The sequence below is a fragment of the Eubalaena glacialis genome, chromosome 6, assembly GCF_028564815.1.
Source record: "Eubalaena glacialis isolate mEubGla1 chromosome 6, mEubGla1.1.hap2.+ XY, whole genome shotgun sequence".
Lineage (NCBI taxonomy): Eukaryota > Metazoa > Chordata > Mammalia > Artiodactyla > Balaenidae > Eubalaena > Eubalaena glacialis.
This window is the reverse complement of record NC_083721.1, coordinates 19,337,929-19,350,594: the sequence shown is the minus strand read 5'-3', so window position 1 is coordinate 19,350,594 and position 12,666 is coordinate 19,337,929. Positions and strand designations below refer to the sequence as shown.

The following is a 12,666-nucleotide window of genomic DNA, read 5'->3' as shown; positions in this document are numbered from 1 at the left end:
TAAGTAAATTATGACGCTCTCTCAGATCATCTTGAAGAGAAAGAGGCTTTTTGATGAAGAAAGTGTATCTAAATAATTTCATTGTGATGTATATTCTCATCTTTGATCTGATCTTGAAGATTTCCTATTTTACATAAAACATAGATAAATAGATTTAGAATAGGTATTTACATTTAGAAAACCCTGGTTCTCTGAATAACTTTTCTGAACATGACAAGAATTTGGAACTTTCCTTCTGCTACTTCTCTTAAAAATATCTTTTCCCTGTAAAATGACTATCAAGGATTGTTTTAGGTTATTATGCCAATAAGTTTCAATTGTTTGATGTTTTGCTTTTTTGTTTGCTTGGTTTTTGTTTTAGTTGTGGAGTTTTTTTGTTTTTGTTTTTGTTTTATTAAGTTGAATTTTACTGGATTGGAGTTTGCATTTCTGGTTTAAGTGAAAACAAAAAATTTTTATGTGTGTTCTTCAGATGTATTGGCAAGCCAAGAACAACAGATGAATGAGATAGTTACAATTGATCAACGTGAGTATTCATGTGCCCATAATATGTGGCCCATTTATCAATAAGAAATGTTTTCTTTATTTAGTACTGCAAGGTAGTAAAAAGAAAAACTAATTTTTAAATTTCATATGAAGTATTTTAGATATACAAAGAAATAATAAAGTATAACCAACATCTGTATATGCCATAAGAGATAAAACTTTATATATCAGGTTTACCTGTTGTAGATCCCATTTTAAATGACTATCCTGAACTTGATGTTTATTATTCTATGCATATTTTATCTTTTTACAAACTTACATAACCATAAACACTTTAGGGCATTGTTGTATACATGTCTAAACTTTTGGGGAAAAATGGTGATATACTGTGCATATCCTTTTGTAACTTGCTTTTTTGTTTAACATTTATGAGACCCATGTTGATACATGTAGTTCAATTTTATTTTCACTGCTATATATTATTTTTAAAACTTTGTGAACATCATTGAATGAATATTGTAAGAATGCGTGTGAGATTCTCTGATTGTAATATCATGGGGTTTCTACCCTTTCAACCTTACTAGGTAAGACCAAAGTTTTTCTCAAAGAGGGTATGTTTGTACTCTTTATCAGCGGTGGAACGTGAATTCTCATTTGTCCACATTCTCCAAAATTTGATAAACCATTTTTTATGAACAAATATTTTAAAAAACAGATTTTTTAAATAACTTTAATGTATCACTAGATTTATCACATCAATAAGTTTTTCCAAAATAAGGAGACCAACTTTTATTTGCTATGTTAAGATTCACAAACTGTAATACCGACATTACACCTTATCCTCTGAACTTGTGCTGAGGTAATTAGAGGGGCGTTAGTTAAACTAATTGCGTTTTATTTCTTTCAGTAATTTTTTTCACTGTTTGTATTGGAAGGAGAAAAAAAATGTTTTCCCTTGTCTTGCTTTTGCAGCTGTGCAAATTATTCCAGCATCAGTGCAGTCTGCTACACCAACAGCCATTAAAGCTATAAATAGTAGTGCAAAGGCAGCTAAAGTACAAAGAGCTCCAAGGATTTCAGGAGAAGATAGAAGTTCACCTGGGAACAGAACAGGTATTTTTGCATTATCATCTGATATTTATAAAATTTGTGGAATTATGTATATTTCGTTTTATTTCACAGTATGAAAATGTGAATATGGACTGTTTCTCTGGCGATACTTAGACAGCATTTGTAAAAAAAAATTTGTGTTTTTAGTGTGGCTGAGGTATGCACCAGAAGACCTGTGTGTTGTCTTTTGCCCTCTGTTAATCCATAGCATTGTGGTCAATGTTTGTCATTCTTGTCAATTTTTAGGAAACAACGGCCAAATCCAACTGTGGCAGTTTTTGCTAGAACTTCTTACTGACAAGGATGCTCGAGACTGCATTTCTTGGGTTGGTGATGAAGGAGAATTTAAGCTAAATCAGCCCGAACTGGTTGCACAAAAATGGGGACAACGTAAAAATAAACCTACAATGAACTATGAGAAACTTAGTCGTGCGTTAAGGTAAGAATTTATTACTTTTCTTTATTACTTTTACTTTATTACTATTACTTTATTACTTTATTACTTTTCTTTCTAAAAAATAGCTTCTTATTCTAGTGTAAACACTGTTATGTAATGATGTTAAAATACTTGTTTATAAAATGTTGTTTTCTTTATATAAATAACTAAAATTTTTCACATTTATGTTAAAAATTACTTCTTAAAAAGATTTTTAGTAATAATTTGAGGTACATAGAGTTTTTTAAAAGATGATTCTAAGATTATTTGTTTTTATCTGATTTAAAAGCATGTACTATGTTTAAAACCAGCATATCTAATCTTTGAGGTTTCTGCTGTTTACATAACAGAGATGCTATCGTTTGGTATAGGTGAACTGAATGAGTGTAAATTCTAGCAAATACATAGATATTGTCCATTTTTATAATTAGATGCAAAATGTCAACCCATTTCCCTGTTTTTCCTTCCCACACAATCTGCCTAAATCTGAATATCCAAACTTTACATCAGTTGAGTTGGAGTAGAATAATTATTTATAATTTCTCGTAAGTGGTATGAAAGTTTTTGACATAATTACTGTCATAAATTATGCTTACTACAGCGATAGAAATTCAGTATGTGCACTTAAGTATCTGAGAAGTAGGATATATAGGAATTATGTCTATTTTTTTGGAAGAGTGAATTTGGTAAAGCAGTTCTGCAGTTTACCTCTGTATTCCTAAATAACATGCTTTTACTGCTACTTCATGTTTCACTGGAGCATTGTTTGTGAATTGCACACAGAGATTACGATTTACCTCTCATCATTAACACACACACCCTTCCCATCCCTTCATCCAAGTGTAATTATATAATTATGTGGAAGTGTTGGTTAGATCAGTATTCATTGGTACAGGATCATGGCATGTAAGTACTATTACATAGTTTATCATGATTATTTTTCTTTTCCAGAATGACCATTTGTTTTCCTTAGCATACATAAGTAACTACAGTGCTTTATTTTCAATGTACTTATCACTTATTCAGTCTCAAACACTTTGCCAACTATCTAAAGATCCTTTCTGTATAATCAGTTTTGACAGTTGATGTGATTGTGTACATACAAGTCCCCTCAAAATTACAGATGAATTATTAGAATTAATAATTAAGATGTCACTTCTCCCCAGACTGGTCTAACTTTCAATGCAGTAACCGCCTGAATAAATGTTTTCATAGAACTTGACAAGATAATTGTAAAATTTATATAGGAATATAAGGTATCATGATAACCAGGACACCTGAAGAAGATTAGTTAACAAAGTGGGAAGACTTGCTCTACAGGATATTGAGACTCACTGTAAAGCTACAACAACAGTAAGACAGTGTGCTATTTGCTTAGGATAGACAAACAGACCAAGGATTAGAGTAGATAGCCCGAATAGAACCAAGAATATAGGAACATTTGATTTAAAGATGGCAGTGGGGAAAAGACCTACTTTTCAATCAGTAGTGCTGGGACAGTTGACTATCCATATTGACCCCTTCCTCATAGCATACTAAAAATCAATTCTATGTCGCTTGTAGTTCTAAATGTGAAAGTAAAATAGGGAGGCATCTAGAAATACCTACTTGACTTCAGTAGATGAGGAAAGACATTAACAGAGCCAAAAGCACTAACATAATGGAAAAGATCAATAAATTGGACTACATTTAAATTTAAAACTTCCGGTCATCAGAAACCATCATTAGGAGGGTGAAAGTCAAGCCACACATATCTGACGTAAGACTCTTACCTGGAATATCTAAAGAACTCTTACAAATCCATAGGAAAATTAGGAAAAATGGGCAAGAAACTTAAGCAGACACATTAGACTAGAGATTGTCCAAATGGCCAATGAACATGTGCAGTGGTGCACAACCTCATTAGTAATCAGGGAAATGTATTTTATTTATTTATATTTATTTATTTATTGGCTGCATTGGGTCTTTGTTGCTGCGCAGGCTTTCTCTAGTTGCGGCGAGCAGGGGCTACTCTTCGTTGCGGTGCGCGGGCTTCTCATTGAGGTGGCTTCTCGTTGCGGAGCACGGGCTCTAGGCGCGCAGGCTTCAGTAGTTGTGGCACGTGGGCTCAGTAGTTGTGGCTCACAGGCTCTAGAGCGCAGGCTCAGTAGTTGCGGCGCACCGGCTTAGTTGCTCCGTGGCATGTGGGATCTTCCCAGACCAGGGCTTGAACCCGTGTCCCCTGCGTTGGCAGGCGGATTCTTAACCACTGCGCCACCGGGGAAGCCCAGGGAAATGTATTTTAAAACCACAATAAAATGGTACAGTGCACATCCCAGAGTGGCTAAAATTAAAATAATTGCTTGTACCAAGTGTTGATGAGGATATGGAGCAGTGGGAATGCTTCTACACTTTTGGTAGGAATGTAAACTGTGGCCAGTAACCCAGCAGTTTGTCTTCTAAGGATGTACCAGACAAAAATATACATATATGTTCACATGCATGCTTATAGCAGCATTATTTATAACATCCCCAAACCAGAAACCACCCAAATATCTATCAACAGTAGAGTGAATAAATAAACTATAATATACAAGGGAGTACTGTGTATCCATTAAAAATGCACTGATGTGGGTGAATGTCACAAACATAATGTTCAGTGAAAAAAATCCAGACCCAAAAGAGTGTATACTGGATTTATATAGTAGAGTTAAAAAAAAACAGCAAAACTAAATTACAGCATTTATGGATGCATGTTTGGGTAATAAGACTATAAAAAGAAGCAACGGAATTATTATCATGAAACAGGATTGTGTAACCTTTTAGAGCAAGGGAGGGGTGATGATGGGGAGGCGCCGCAGAGGAGCTCTAGGGTGCTGACAGTGTTCTGTGTCCTGACCTGAGTCATAGTTAACAGGGGACTGATCACTTTGTAATAAATCACTGAGCTGTTCGCTTTTGTGTCCTTTCTGTTTGTGTAATATATTTCCCAATTTAAAAGTTTTTTAAAAATTTAAGCTAAAAAAAAGGGGTGGGGAGAAAAATCATATCCATGAAAATACAGGCATCAAGGCTTCCCTGGTGGCACAGTGGTTAAGTATCCGCCTGCCAATGCAGGGGACACGGGTTTGAGCCCTGGTCCGGGAAGATCTCACATGCCGCGGAGCAACTAAGTCTGTGTGCCACAACTACTGAGCCTGTGCTCTAGAGCCCGCGAGCCACAACTGCTGAGCCCATGTGCCACAACTACTGAAGCCTGCACGCCTAGAGCCCCGTGCTCCGCAACAAGAGAAGCCACCTTAATGAGAGGCCTGCGCACCGCAATGAAGAGTAGCTCCCGCTCGCTGCAACTAAAAAGAAAGCCTGTGCACAGTAACAAAGACCCAACGCAGCCATAAATGAATGAATGAATGAATGAATGAAAGAAAATACAGGCATTGTGTACCTTTCTACTTTCTTCATTTTAGGGAGGAAACAAATGCAGTGAGTGCTGTTATATGTGGTCGTATGACGCATCTACTAGATTGGAGGAAGTATTAAGTAACATTAAGTGTTAATTTAAATGAGAACGTATGTGTATGACATTTCATAACCTCTTACCAAGAAACATACGATCATACCAACTCCATTTTTGTTTTAGAAACGTAAAACCACTTTCCCTCTTCATTTTCCTTTTTTCCCAGGTGTCTTATTTGTTACAGCCTTAAATATTATGTAGAAATTTTCTTAAGAAATTGAAATGCCTACAGCATTTTAACTGGATGACGAGCATTGGTGGTTTGTGGGCTGAGATCTAAATTCTGTATTAATGTAATTGACAAAAAAGGAGACAGGAGACTATGCCCACTGTGTTATATCTCTTACTGGGAAAGTGAACATAACCATTATACTTCAGCTGTTCTAGAATTAGGGAAAGATGACATAATTTCCTGCATGTAGTCTTTTCATTAATGGATTTTTGGTTAAACTGAGTGATTTTTATAATAAAATCCTGCTAAATGTGATCGTTGGTACCACTGGTCCTTTTGCAAATAGTTGTTTCTTTTGTAACAGCTCTTCGTCAAATGGCGCAAATGGGCAGTGCAGTTTTAAAGTAAAGGCTCCAAAATCTGCCAGCCCAGAAAAGTTTCGACTTACCTTTTTTTCCTATTATTGGAATTGGCAGTGCATTTGGGGTAAATAAAGTCTGTTTTCCAAAGTAAGTATAAATCCAACTCTGTTTTTTATCCATAGAAAACAGCAGTAAACCAGACTTCTAGAGTGATTTACCCAAATGTACCTGTGTAGGTTTAGAAACATTGTTTCTTTTTTTTTTTTTTAATTTATTTTTATTTATTTATTTTTGGCTGTGTTGGGTCTTCGTTTCTGTGCGAGGGCTTTCTCTAGTTGCGGCAAGCGGGCGCCACTCTTCATCGCGGTGCGCGGGCCTCTCACTATCGCGGCCTCTCTTGTTGCGGAGCACAGGCTCCATACGTGCAAGCTCAGTAATTGTGGCTCACGGGCCCAGTTGCTCCGCGGCATGTGGGATCTTCCCAGACCAGGGCTCAAACCCGTGTCCCCTGCATTGGCAGGCAGATTCTCAACCACTGTGCCACCAGGGAAGCCCAAGAAACATTGTTTCTTTATGATGTCCTCTTTTATGTTTTTCTGTATCCTTTCTTTTTTTTTTTTTTTAAGCCCTTTTGCTTACTCTTTTGAGGCTCCCTATTGGTTTGGAGAATTTCTCTGAAAGGGGAGAGCCTTTACATATTAAAATGATAAAGATGAAAGCATAGCTACATAAAAAAGGATTTTGTACAAGACAGAGAGGAAATGGACATTGCAACAATCCAAAGAATACGTGTATTAAATTTTTATTCATATTATATGAATAAAGCTATATATCAATATAGCTTCTATTTTCTAGAGGGCTATATGTGGCAGTCATTGTGTGCTAAGCACTTTACAAAGATAATCCTTTTAATCTTCAACAATTCTATTAGTGTTAATACTGTTTTTAATATCATTTTATAAATGAGGAATAAAAGCTTAGAGAAAATGTGCCTTTCCTGTGGTCACAAAGGGTAATAAGTTGAGATGTTAGGTTTTGAATCTCGGTGTTCTGATTCAGAGCCCTTATTCTTAGGCTCTATTACTGCTCCCAAGGTTTCTTGTTTTGCTTAGTAATGTTTATTTTTAAATCAGTGTTTCATCGTAATTTTTGAAAATATGTTTTGAAGATTTAGTACATAAAATTTTAGAGTGCTTAGCCTTGAAATTTTAGTTAATAATGTTCTGAAGTTTCCTTGGATAATAACATTAAATATTTTATATAAACTCAGTGTTAATTGCTATTGTGATAGATACAATACTAGGCTTCTTCTTATGGAATAATCTGTGAAATATTGTAAGAAGTCCAAATTTTTAAATTCTATTTATTTATTTATTTACATCTTTATTGGAGTATAATTGCTTTACAATGGTGTGTTAGTTTCTGCTGTATAACAAAGTGAATCAGCCATACATAAACATATATCCCCATATCTCCTCCCTCTTGCGTCTCCCTCCTACCCTCCCTATCCCACCCCTCTAGGTGGTCACAAAGCACTAAGCTCATCTCCCTGTGCAATGCGGCTGCTTCCCACTAGCTAGCTATTTTACATTTGGTAGTATATATAAGTCCATGTCACTCTCTCACTTCGTCCCAGCTTACCCTTTCCCCTCCCCGTGTCCTCAAGTCCATTCTCTACGTCTGCATCTTTACTCCTGTCCTGCCCCTAGGTTCTTCAGAACCATTTTTTTTAGATTCCATATACATGTGTTAGCATACGGTATTTGTTTTTCTCTTTCTGACTTACTTCACTCTGTATGACAGTCTCTAGGTCTATCCACCTCACTACAAATAACTCAATTTCTTTTTATGGCTGAGTAATATTCCATTGTATATATGTGCCACATCTTCTTTATCCATTCATCTGTTGATGGACACTTAGGTTGCTTCCATGTCCTGGCTATTGTAAATAGAGCTGCAGTGAACACTGTGGCACATGACTCTTTTTGAATTATGGTTTTCTCAGGGTATATGCCCAGTAGTGGGGTTGCTGGGTCATATGGTAATTCTATTTCAAATTTTATTTTCTATTTTGTTTGTTTTGTTTTTGGTCGCACCACATGGCCTGTGGGATCTTAGTTCCGCAACCAGGGATCGAACCCCGGTCCACGGAAGTGAAAGCCCACATCCTAATCAATGGACCACCAGGGAATTCCCAAGAAGTCCAAATTTAAAATTTTTTTATATAGTCCTAATTTGTTTTCTCTTTTTTAAAGGTATTATTATGATGGGGACATGATTTGTAAAGTTCAAGGCAAGAGATTTGTATACAAGTTTGTCTGTGACTTGAAGACTCTTATTGGATACAGTGCAGCAGAGTTGAACCGTTTGGTCACAGAATGTGAACAGAAGAAACTTGCAAAGATGCAACTCCATGGAATTGCCCAGCCAGTCACAGCAGTAGCCCTGGCTACTGCGTCTCTGCAAACAGAAAAGGATAATTGAGCCCAGGACCTTTTGGGAGTCCAAGGTCTTTCTTAAATGTTAGAGCAAGTATTGCTCTTACCTTTATTACTGAATTTGAATCTTCTTTTATTTCTAGACTGTACAATCTGTTGCATGATTTTTTTATAAATATTTCATACTCTTGTGAATTTGGATCTTTTTACTTTGAGCATATATTTTAGAAAATGTGTATGTTAAACGATCACCACAATGTCTTTAGGCAGGTTCATTGTGGGATAGTTTGTTAACAGTCAAGAAAGCTAAACTGGTCAGTATTAATGTCTAGCCCAACCAAAAATAGCCAGTAGCTATTGATGAAAAATAAATGAAAGTATCTCCAGGAAACAGTCTGGCTTAACTATTTTTGAAAATATAACTGTTTCCCCTCTCTGCTGCTTTAGATGTTGCTTTACATAGAACCAGAAAATGGAATTTTTCACAGCTGAAGCATGTATGCCTGTTTCATCTAATCAAGCAGAGCTAAAATAGTCATATCAAATAAAATTATAATATTGATAAATTACTAAACTAAGAGCATCACGTTATTAAAGTAATTTATATATTTGCAAGCAAAGGACAGTAAAAAGACTGGCAGAGGAACAGTGCTGAAGAAAGAGATCCAGGTTTAAATCTGGCTTTAGTCAAGCCAATTTTTAGGATTTACTGTATAGGTATTTCATAATGTCAGGCCAAGAATTTAAGTTATTATAAGAGAGGCATTAAATTCTAATAAACCAACTATTACAAAAAATTCTCAAATGATCTCTGCTTTCCCTATCAGAGATTTAAAAAACTGAAAAAGTATACCTCAACCCGAAAATAAAAGTTTGGTTTAGTTTGGTTTGGTATGGCTTTTTTTTTTTTTTTAATTACCCTGTAGTGCTGGTTTATTATACAAAGCAGCTTATATAGTCCTGAGTTTCTGATGAAGTGAAGACTTTAAATCAGTCAGTAGTGCTTTACCTTTCAAGACATTAGTAAATTACTTGCAAATAGTTTTAAAAGGAAGTTTTGAACTCCAGTGTAGGCAGTCTTTTCTTAAAACAAAATTTCCCATTTATTTAATTTTTTCCTTTGAATATTATATATGAGTGTACAGATATCTATATACATGTCCAGTTGACCATCTTATATATATATACATGTACACACATATAAATGAAGACATAATATTCAAAGCAAAGATACTTCAAAAGGTGATAACTCAAAAAAAAAGGTGATGACTCATTTAAAAAATTCTTTAAAAATTAAATAATTCTTACATATGTAAAACTCTTTACTTACCACAAGCCAACACTAAACAGAAATGGCTAGAAATGTCTTTCTTTTTTTCTTGCTTGCTGTGCTTGGTTTCCTTGCTTTTTTTCTTTTTGTTTTAAGGTATTATGCACGAATCATGATATGAGATACTGGCAAATAATCCTCTTATAGCAGAAGATTGATTCTCAAATATTACTTTATGTACCTTCTCCCTCATCATCGCCTTTAAATCCATCCCTCTAAACAGCTTAATAAGAGCTCAGTACTTCTGACTAACTAGGAGGAAAGTGCCATGCTAATGCGGTCAGAGAGGCACTGTTAGCAGTGGCTGCCACTAGTGCTAAATGGTGGTTTGGAGAGAGCCATAAGGTCAGGGATCTTAGGAGCAACGAGTAGAGGAAGGCGTCTGACCTCCTTTTCTGGGAACCTCAGATCATACTACTAAGTGTTACGCTGTAGGACTGCAACGTGTAATGTCAGGTCATTTATATTTTTATTGTGTCTAAGTCCTCTAAGACCCTGCAGTAGAATCTAAAAAGAATAAAATTTGTAATTTCCATTTTTACCTTTTTATAAACACATACAGAATAGACTGACAAATTATTAGTTTAATTTGGATGCTGTGATTGCAAGAATATCTGAATAGAATAGCAATATGAAATAATATATAGAAGCTCTAGTTCAGATAACAGATAGCTAAAAAGAAGGTTTACACCATCCTCTTACAGCCTGGGAAGTTGACAAGTCACTTACAGTCTTAAAATAATAATAATAAAGTTTACTCTTCTGGTATATTATCAAGAGCTTAAAAATATTGACTTTTTGATTTAAAATGCTTTGGGGGAGACATGTTAAAGTTTTAGCCAAGATGACAGGTTTCCGTTATGTCTCAACTGTATGTATATATATTTTTAAGACAAGGAACACCCATATTTCTTCTAGATCCCTAAAATCAAACTATTATTTCTTTATTTCCTTATGTGTTCCTCAGATACTTTTTTTTTTTTAAACCACATTCTATCCATTTTCTTCCTTTTGCAGTTTTTATTTTATTCCTCATTATCATTTGAACAGAGACAGTTCTCATACATGATCAGGTGCTGTTTCTTTTTTCTTCTTTGCCTCTCACCATTGTTTTATGCACCATAACATAAGTAATGAGACTAATTTCCCCAGTTGACTCAAGAAACTTCTGTTACTTTGTCTCAACTTATAAATAAACTATTTCCATTGTCCTTATTGAGGTTGCAGTTATCAGAAGCCAAGTAGTCTTTTCTTTTGTTGAAAGATAGCTTGTGTTCTGAAAGAAAATATAATACAATTTGCTCTGCTTTTATGAATGAAATTTCCATAGAAGAATTTACAATATACTCAAAAGGGAGAAAGATAAAATTATTGGCCATCTTCCATACCATGTAAGTACAAAAATAATGAAGTGTGTTCATTTTTGTTTTAAAACTTTTTTTCCACATGAGATTCTCATTGAGCCAACTTTCATACATATCTTGCTGACCTTAAGTTTAGAAATTTGTGTTGGCATCAGAAAATCAAACAAATTAGGCAGAATTGCTCTGTGGTTGATTGTCACATGAATCGACTCATCACATTTATTTTTGTGTCAGTCTACGTCAGTTAATTAGGAAAAATTGTTTAGTTGTTTTTCTCCCCTGAATAAATGGTGAAATTCAACTATGATATTTCTTTAAAGGATTGTGCCTCCGAATATTTTTGGTGAGGTCTGCTGTTTTACATATTCATCATTTTATGCTACTGCCTTTTAAAAAGAACTAATGTATCTTTGAAATAGCACAAAAATGTTTTAAAATTCATAATTTCAAAACAACATGTGACTAACTTAATGTCTTCATATCTAGAGGGTATAAAAATATTGATATTTCAGTGATATTTCACTTGCTGCCAGAAAAAAATATTCTCAATCTTTTGTAAGAGGGAAGAGGATTTTTGCATACATTTTTACTCTTTAAATAAAGACACTTGTACTGTCATAACAATTATGTATTTCTTTGTGGCTTTTTTTTTTGTAATTTTACATAAGACAGTTATTTTCTATTTTTACTCAGATAAAAAATATTTGTGCATAAAATGTAAAAATAGTAAAATGAGAAAAATAAAACTATTATACGGTATATTTCTGTGTTTTTTAGAAGTTTTTTCCCCATCATACAGATAGTCTCAAATTCCTGGGATATTAGGTTAGATGAAAATATGACAGTTCACATCTAGTATATTATGCATATAATTCCCATATACTTTACTTAAAAACTATCAATTTGGGAAGAACAAATTCCACTGAACTAAAATTAGGTGTTAGAGAGTTTAGTCTTTTTAAGAAAATAAATGAAAACCCCATCCACAAAGCCGAACTGTTTCAGAATAGCAACAGAAGAAATGGTAACACTGAGTACTTGTCAAAAGGGAAGTCAATGATCGTTAAAATAGAAATTCTTAGTAAAGTTTGTGGGTTTTTTTGGTTTGTTTTGTTTTTAATTATGAAAAATGACCTCTCCATGTTGGCTGAGAAACCAGGACCAGAGTATAGAGGGGTCAAAGGGGACAGGAGAAAAACCTGACTTAGCTTTTGTTTATGGTCAAGCAGTGATCACATTTTGACTGACATGCTTTAAAAAGAAACAGTTTGAGTGAAATAAACTGCTTTTCACACTGTCTAATTTTATCTAGTTTGAAGTGATGAAAATCATCAGTTAGGAAATTAGTGAGGTATATTTGTTCTCCCAAGACACGTTTTTTGTGTACAACTTTAAAGCTTAATTTGCAAGCTAATAAGCACATGTTTAAAAGACTTTTTACTACTGGCAAACTGATTTAGAACACGACTTTT

The 12,666-nt window shown here is 34.6% G+C and overlaps 1 protein-coding gene across 2 annotated transcripts in view; it reads left to right on the top strand.

Annotated features, from left to right (window-relative positions):
• GABPA (GA binding protein transcription factor subunit alpha) overlaps window positions 1–11,590 on the top strand; it is a 37,672-nt gene extending 26,082 nt beyond the window's left edge. For both annotated transcript variants that reach the window (XM_061194017.1, XM_061194016.1), the window contains exons 7-10: window positions 473–526; window positions 1,459–1,599; window positions 1,843–2,035; window positions 8,318–11,590. In XM_061194017.1, coding sequence (XP_061050000.1) covers window positions 473–526; window positions 1,459–1,599; window positions 1,843–2,035; window positions 8,318–8,546 — 617 coding nt within the window. In that variant the 3' untranslated portion in view covers window positions 8,547–11,590. The remainder of the gene's footprint in view (window positions 1–472; window positions 527–1,458; window positions 1,600–1,842; window positions 2,036–8,317) is intronic.
• Window positions 11,591–12,666: the final 1,076 nt, after the last annotated feature.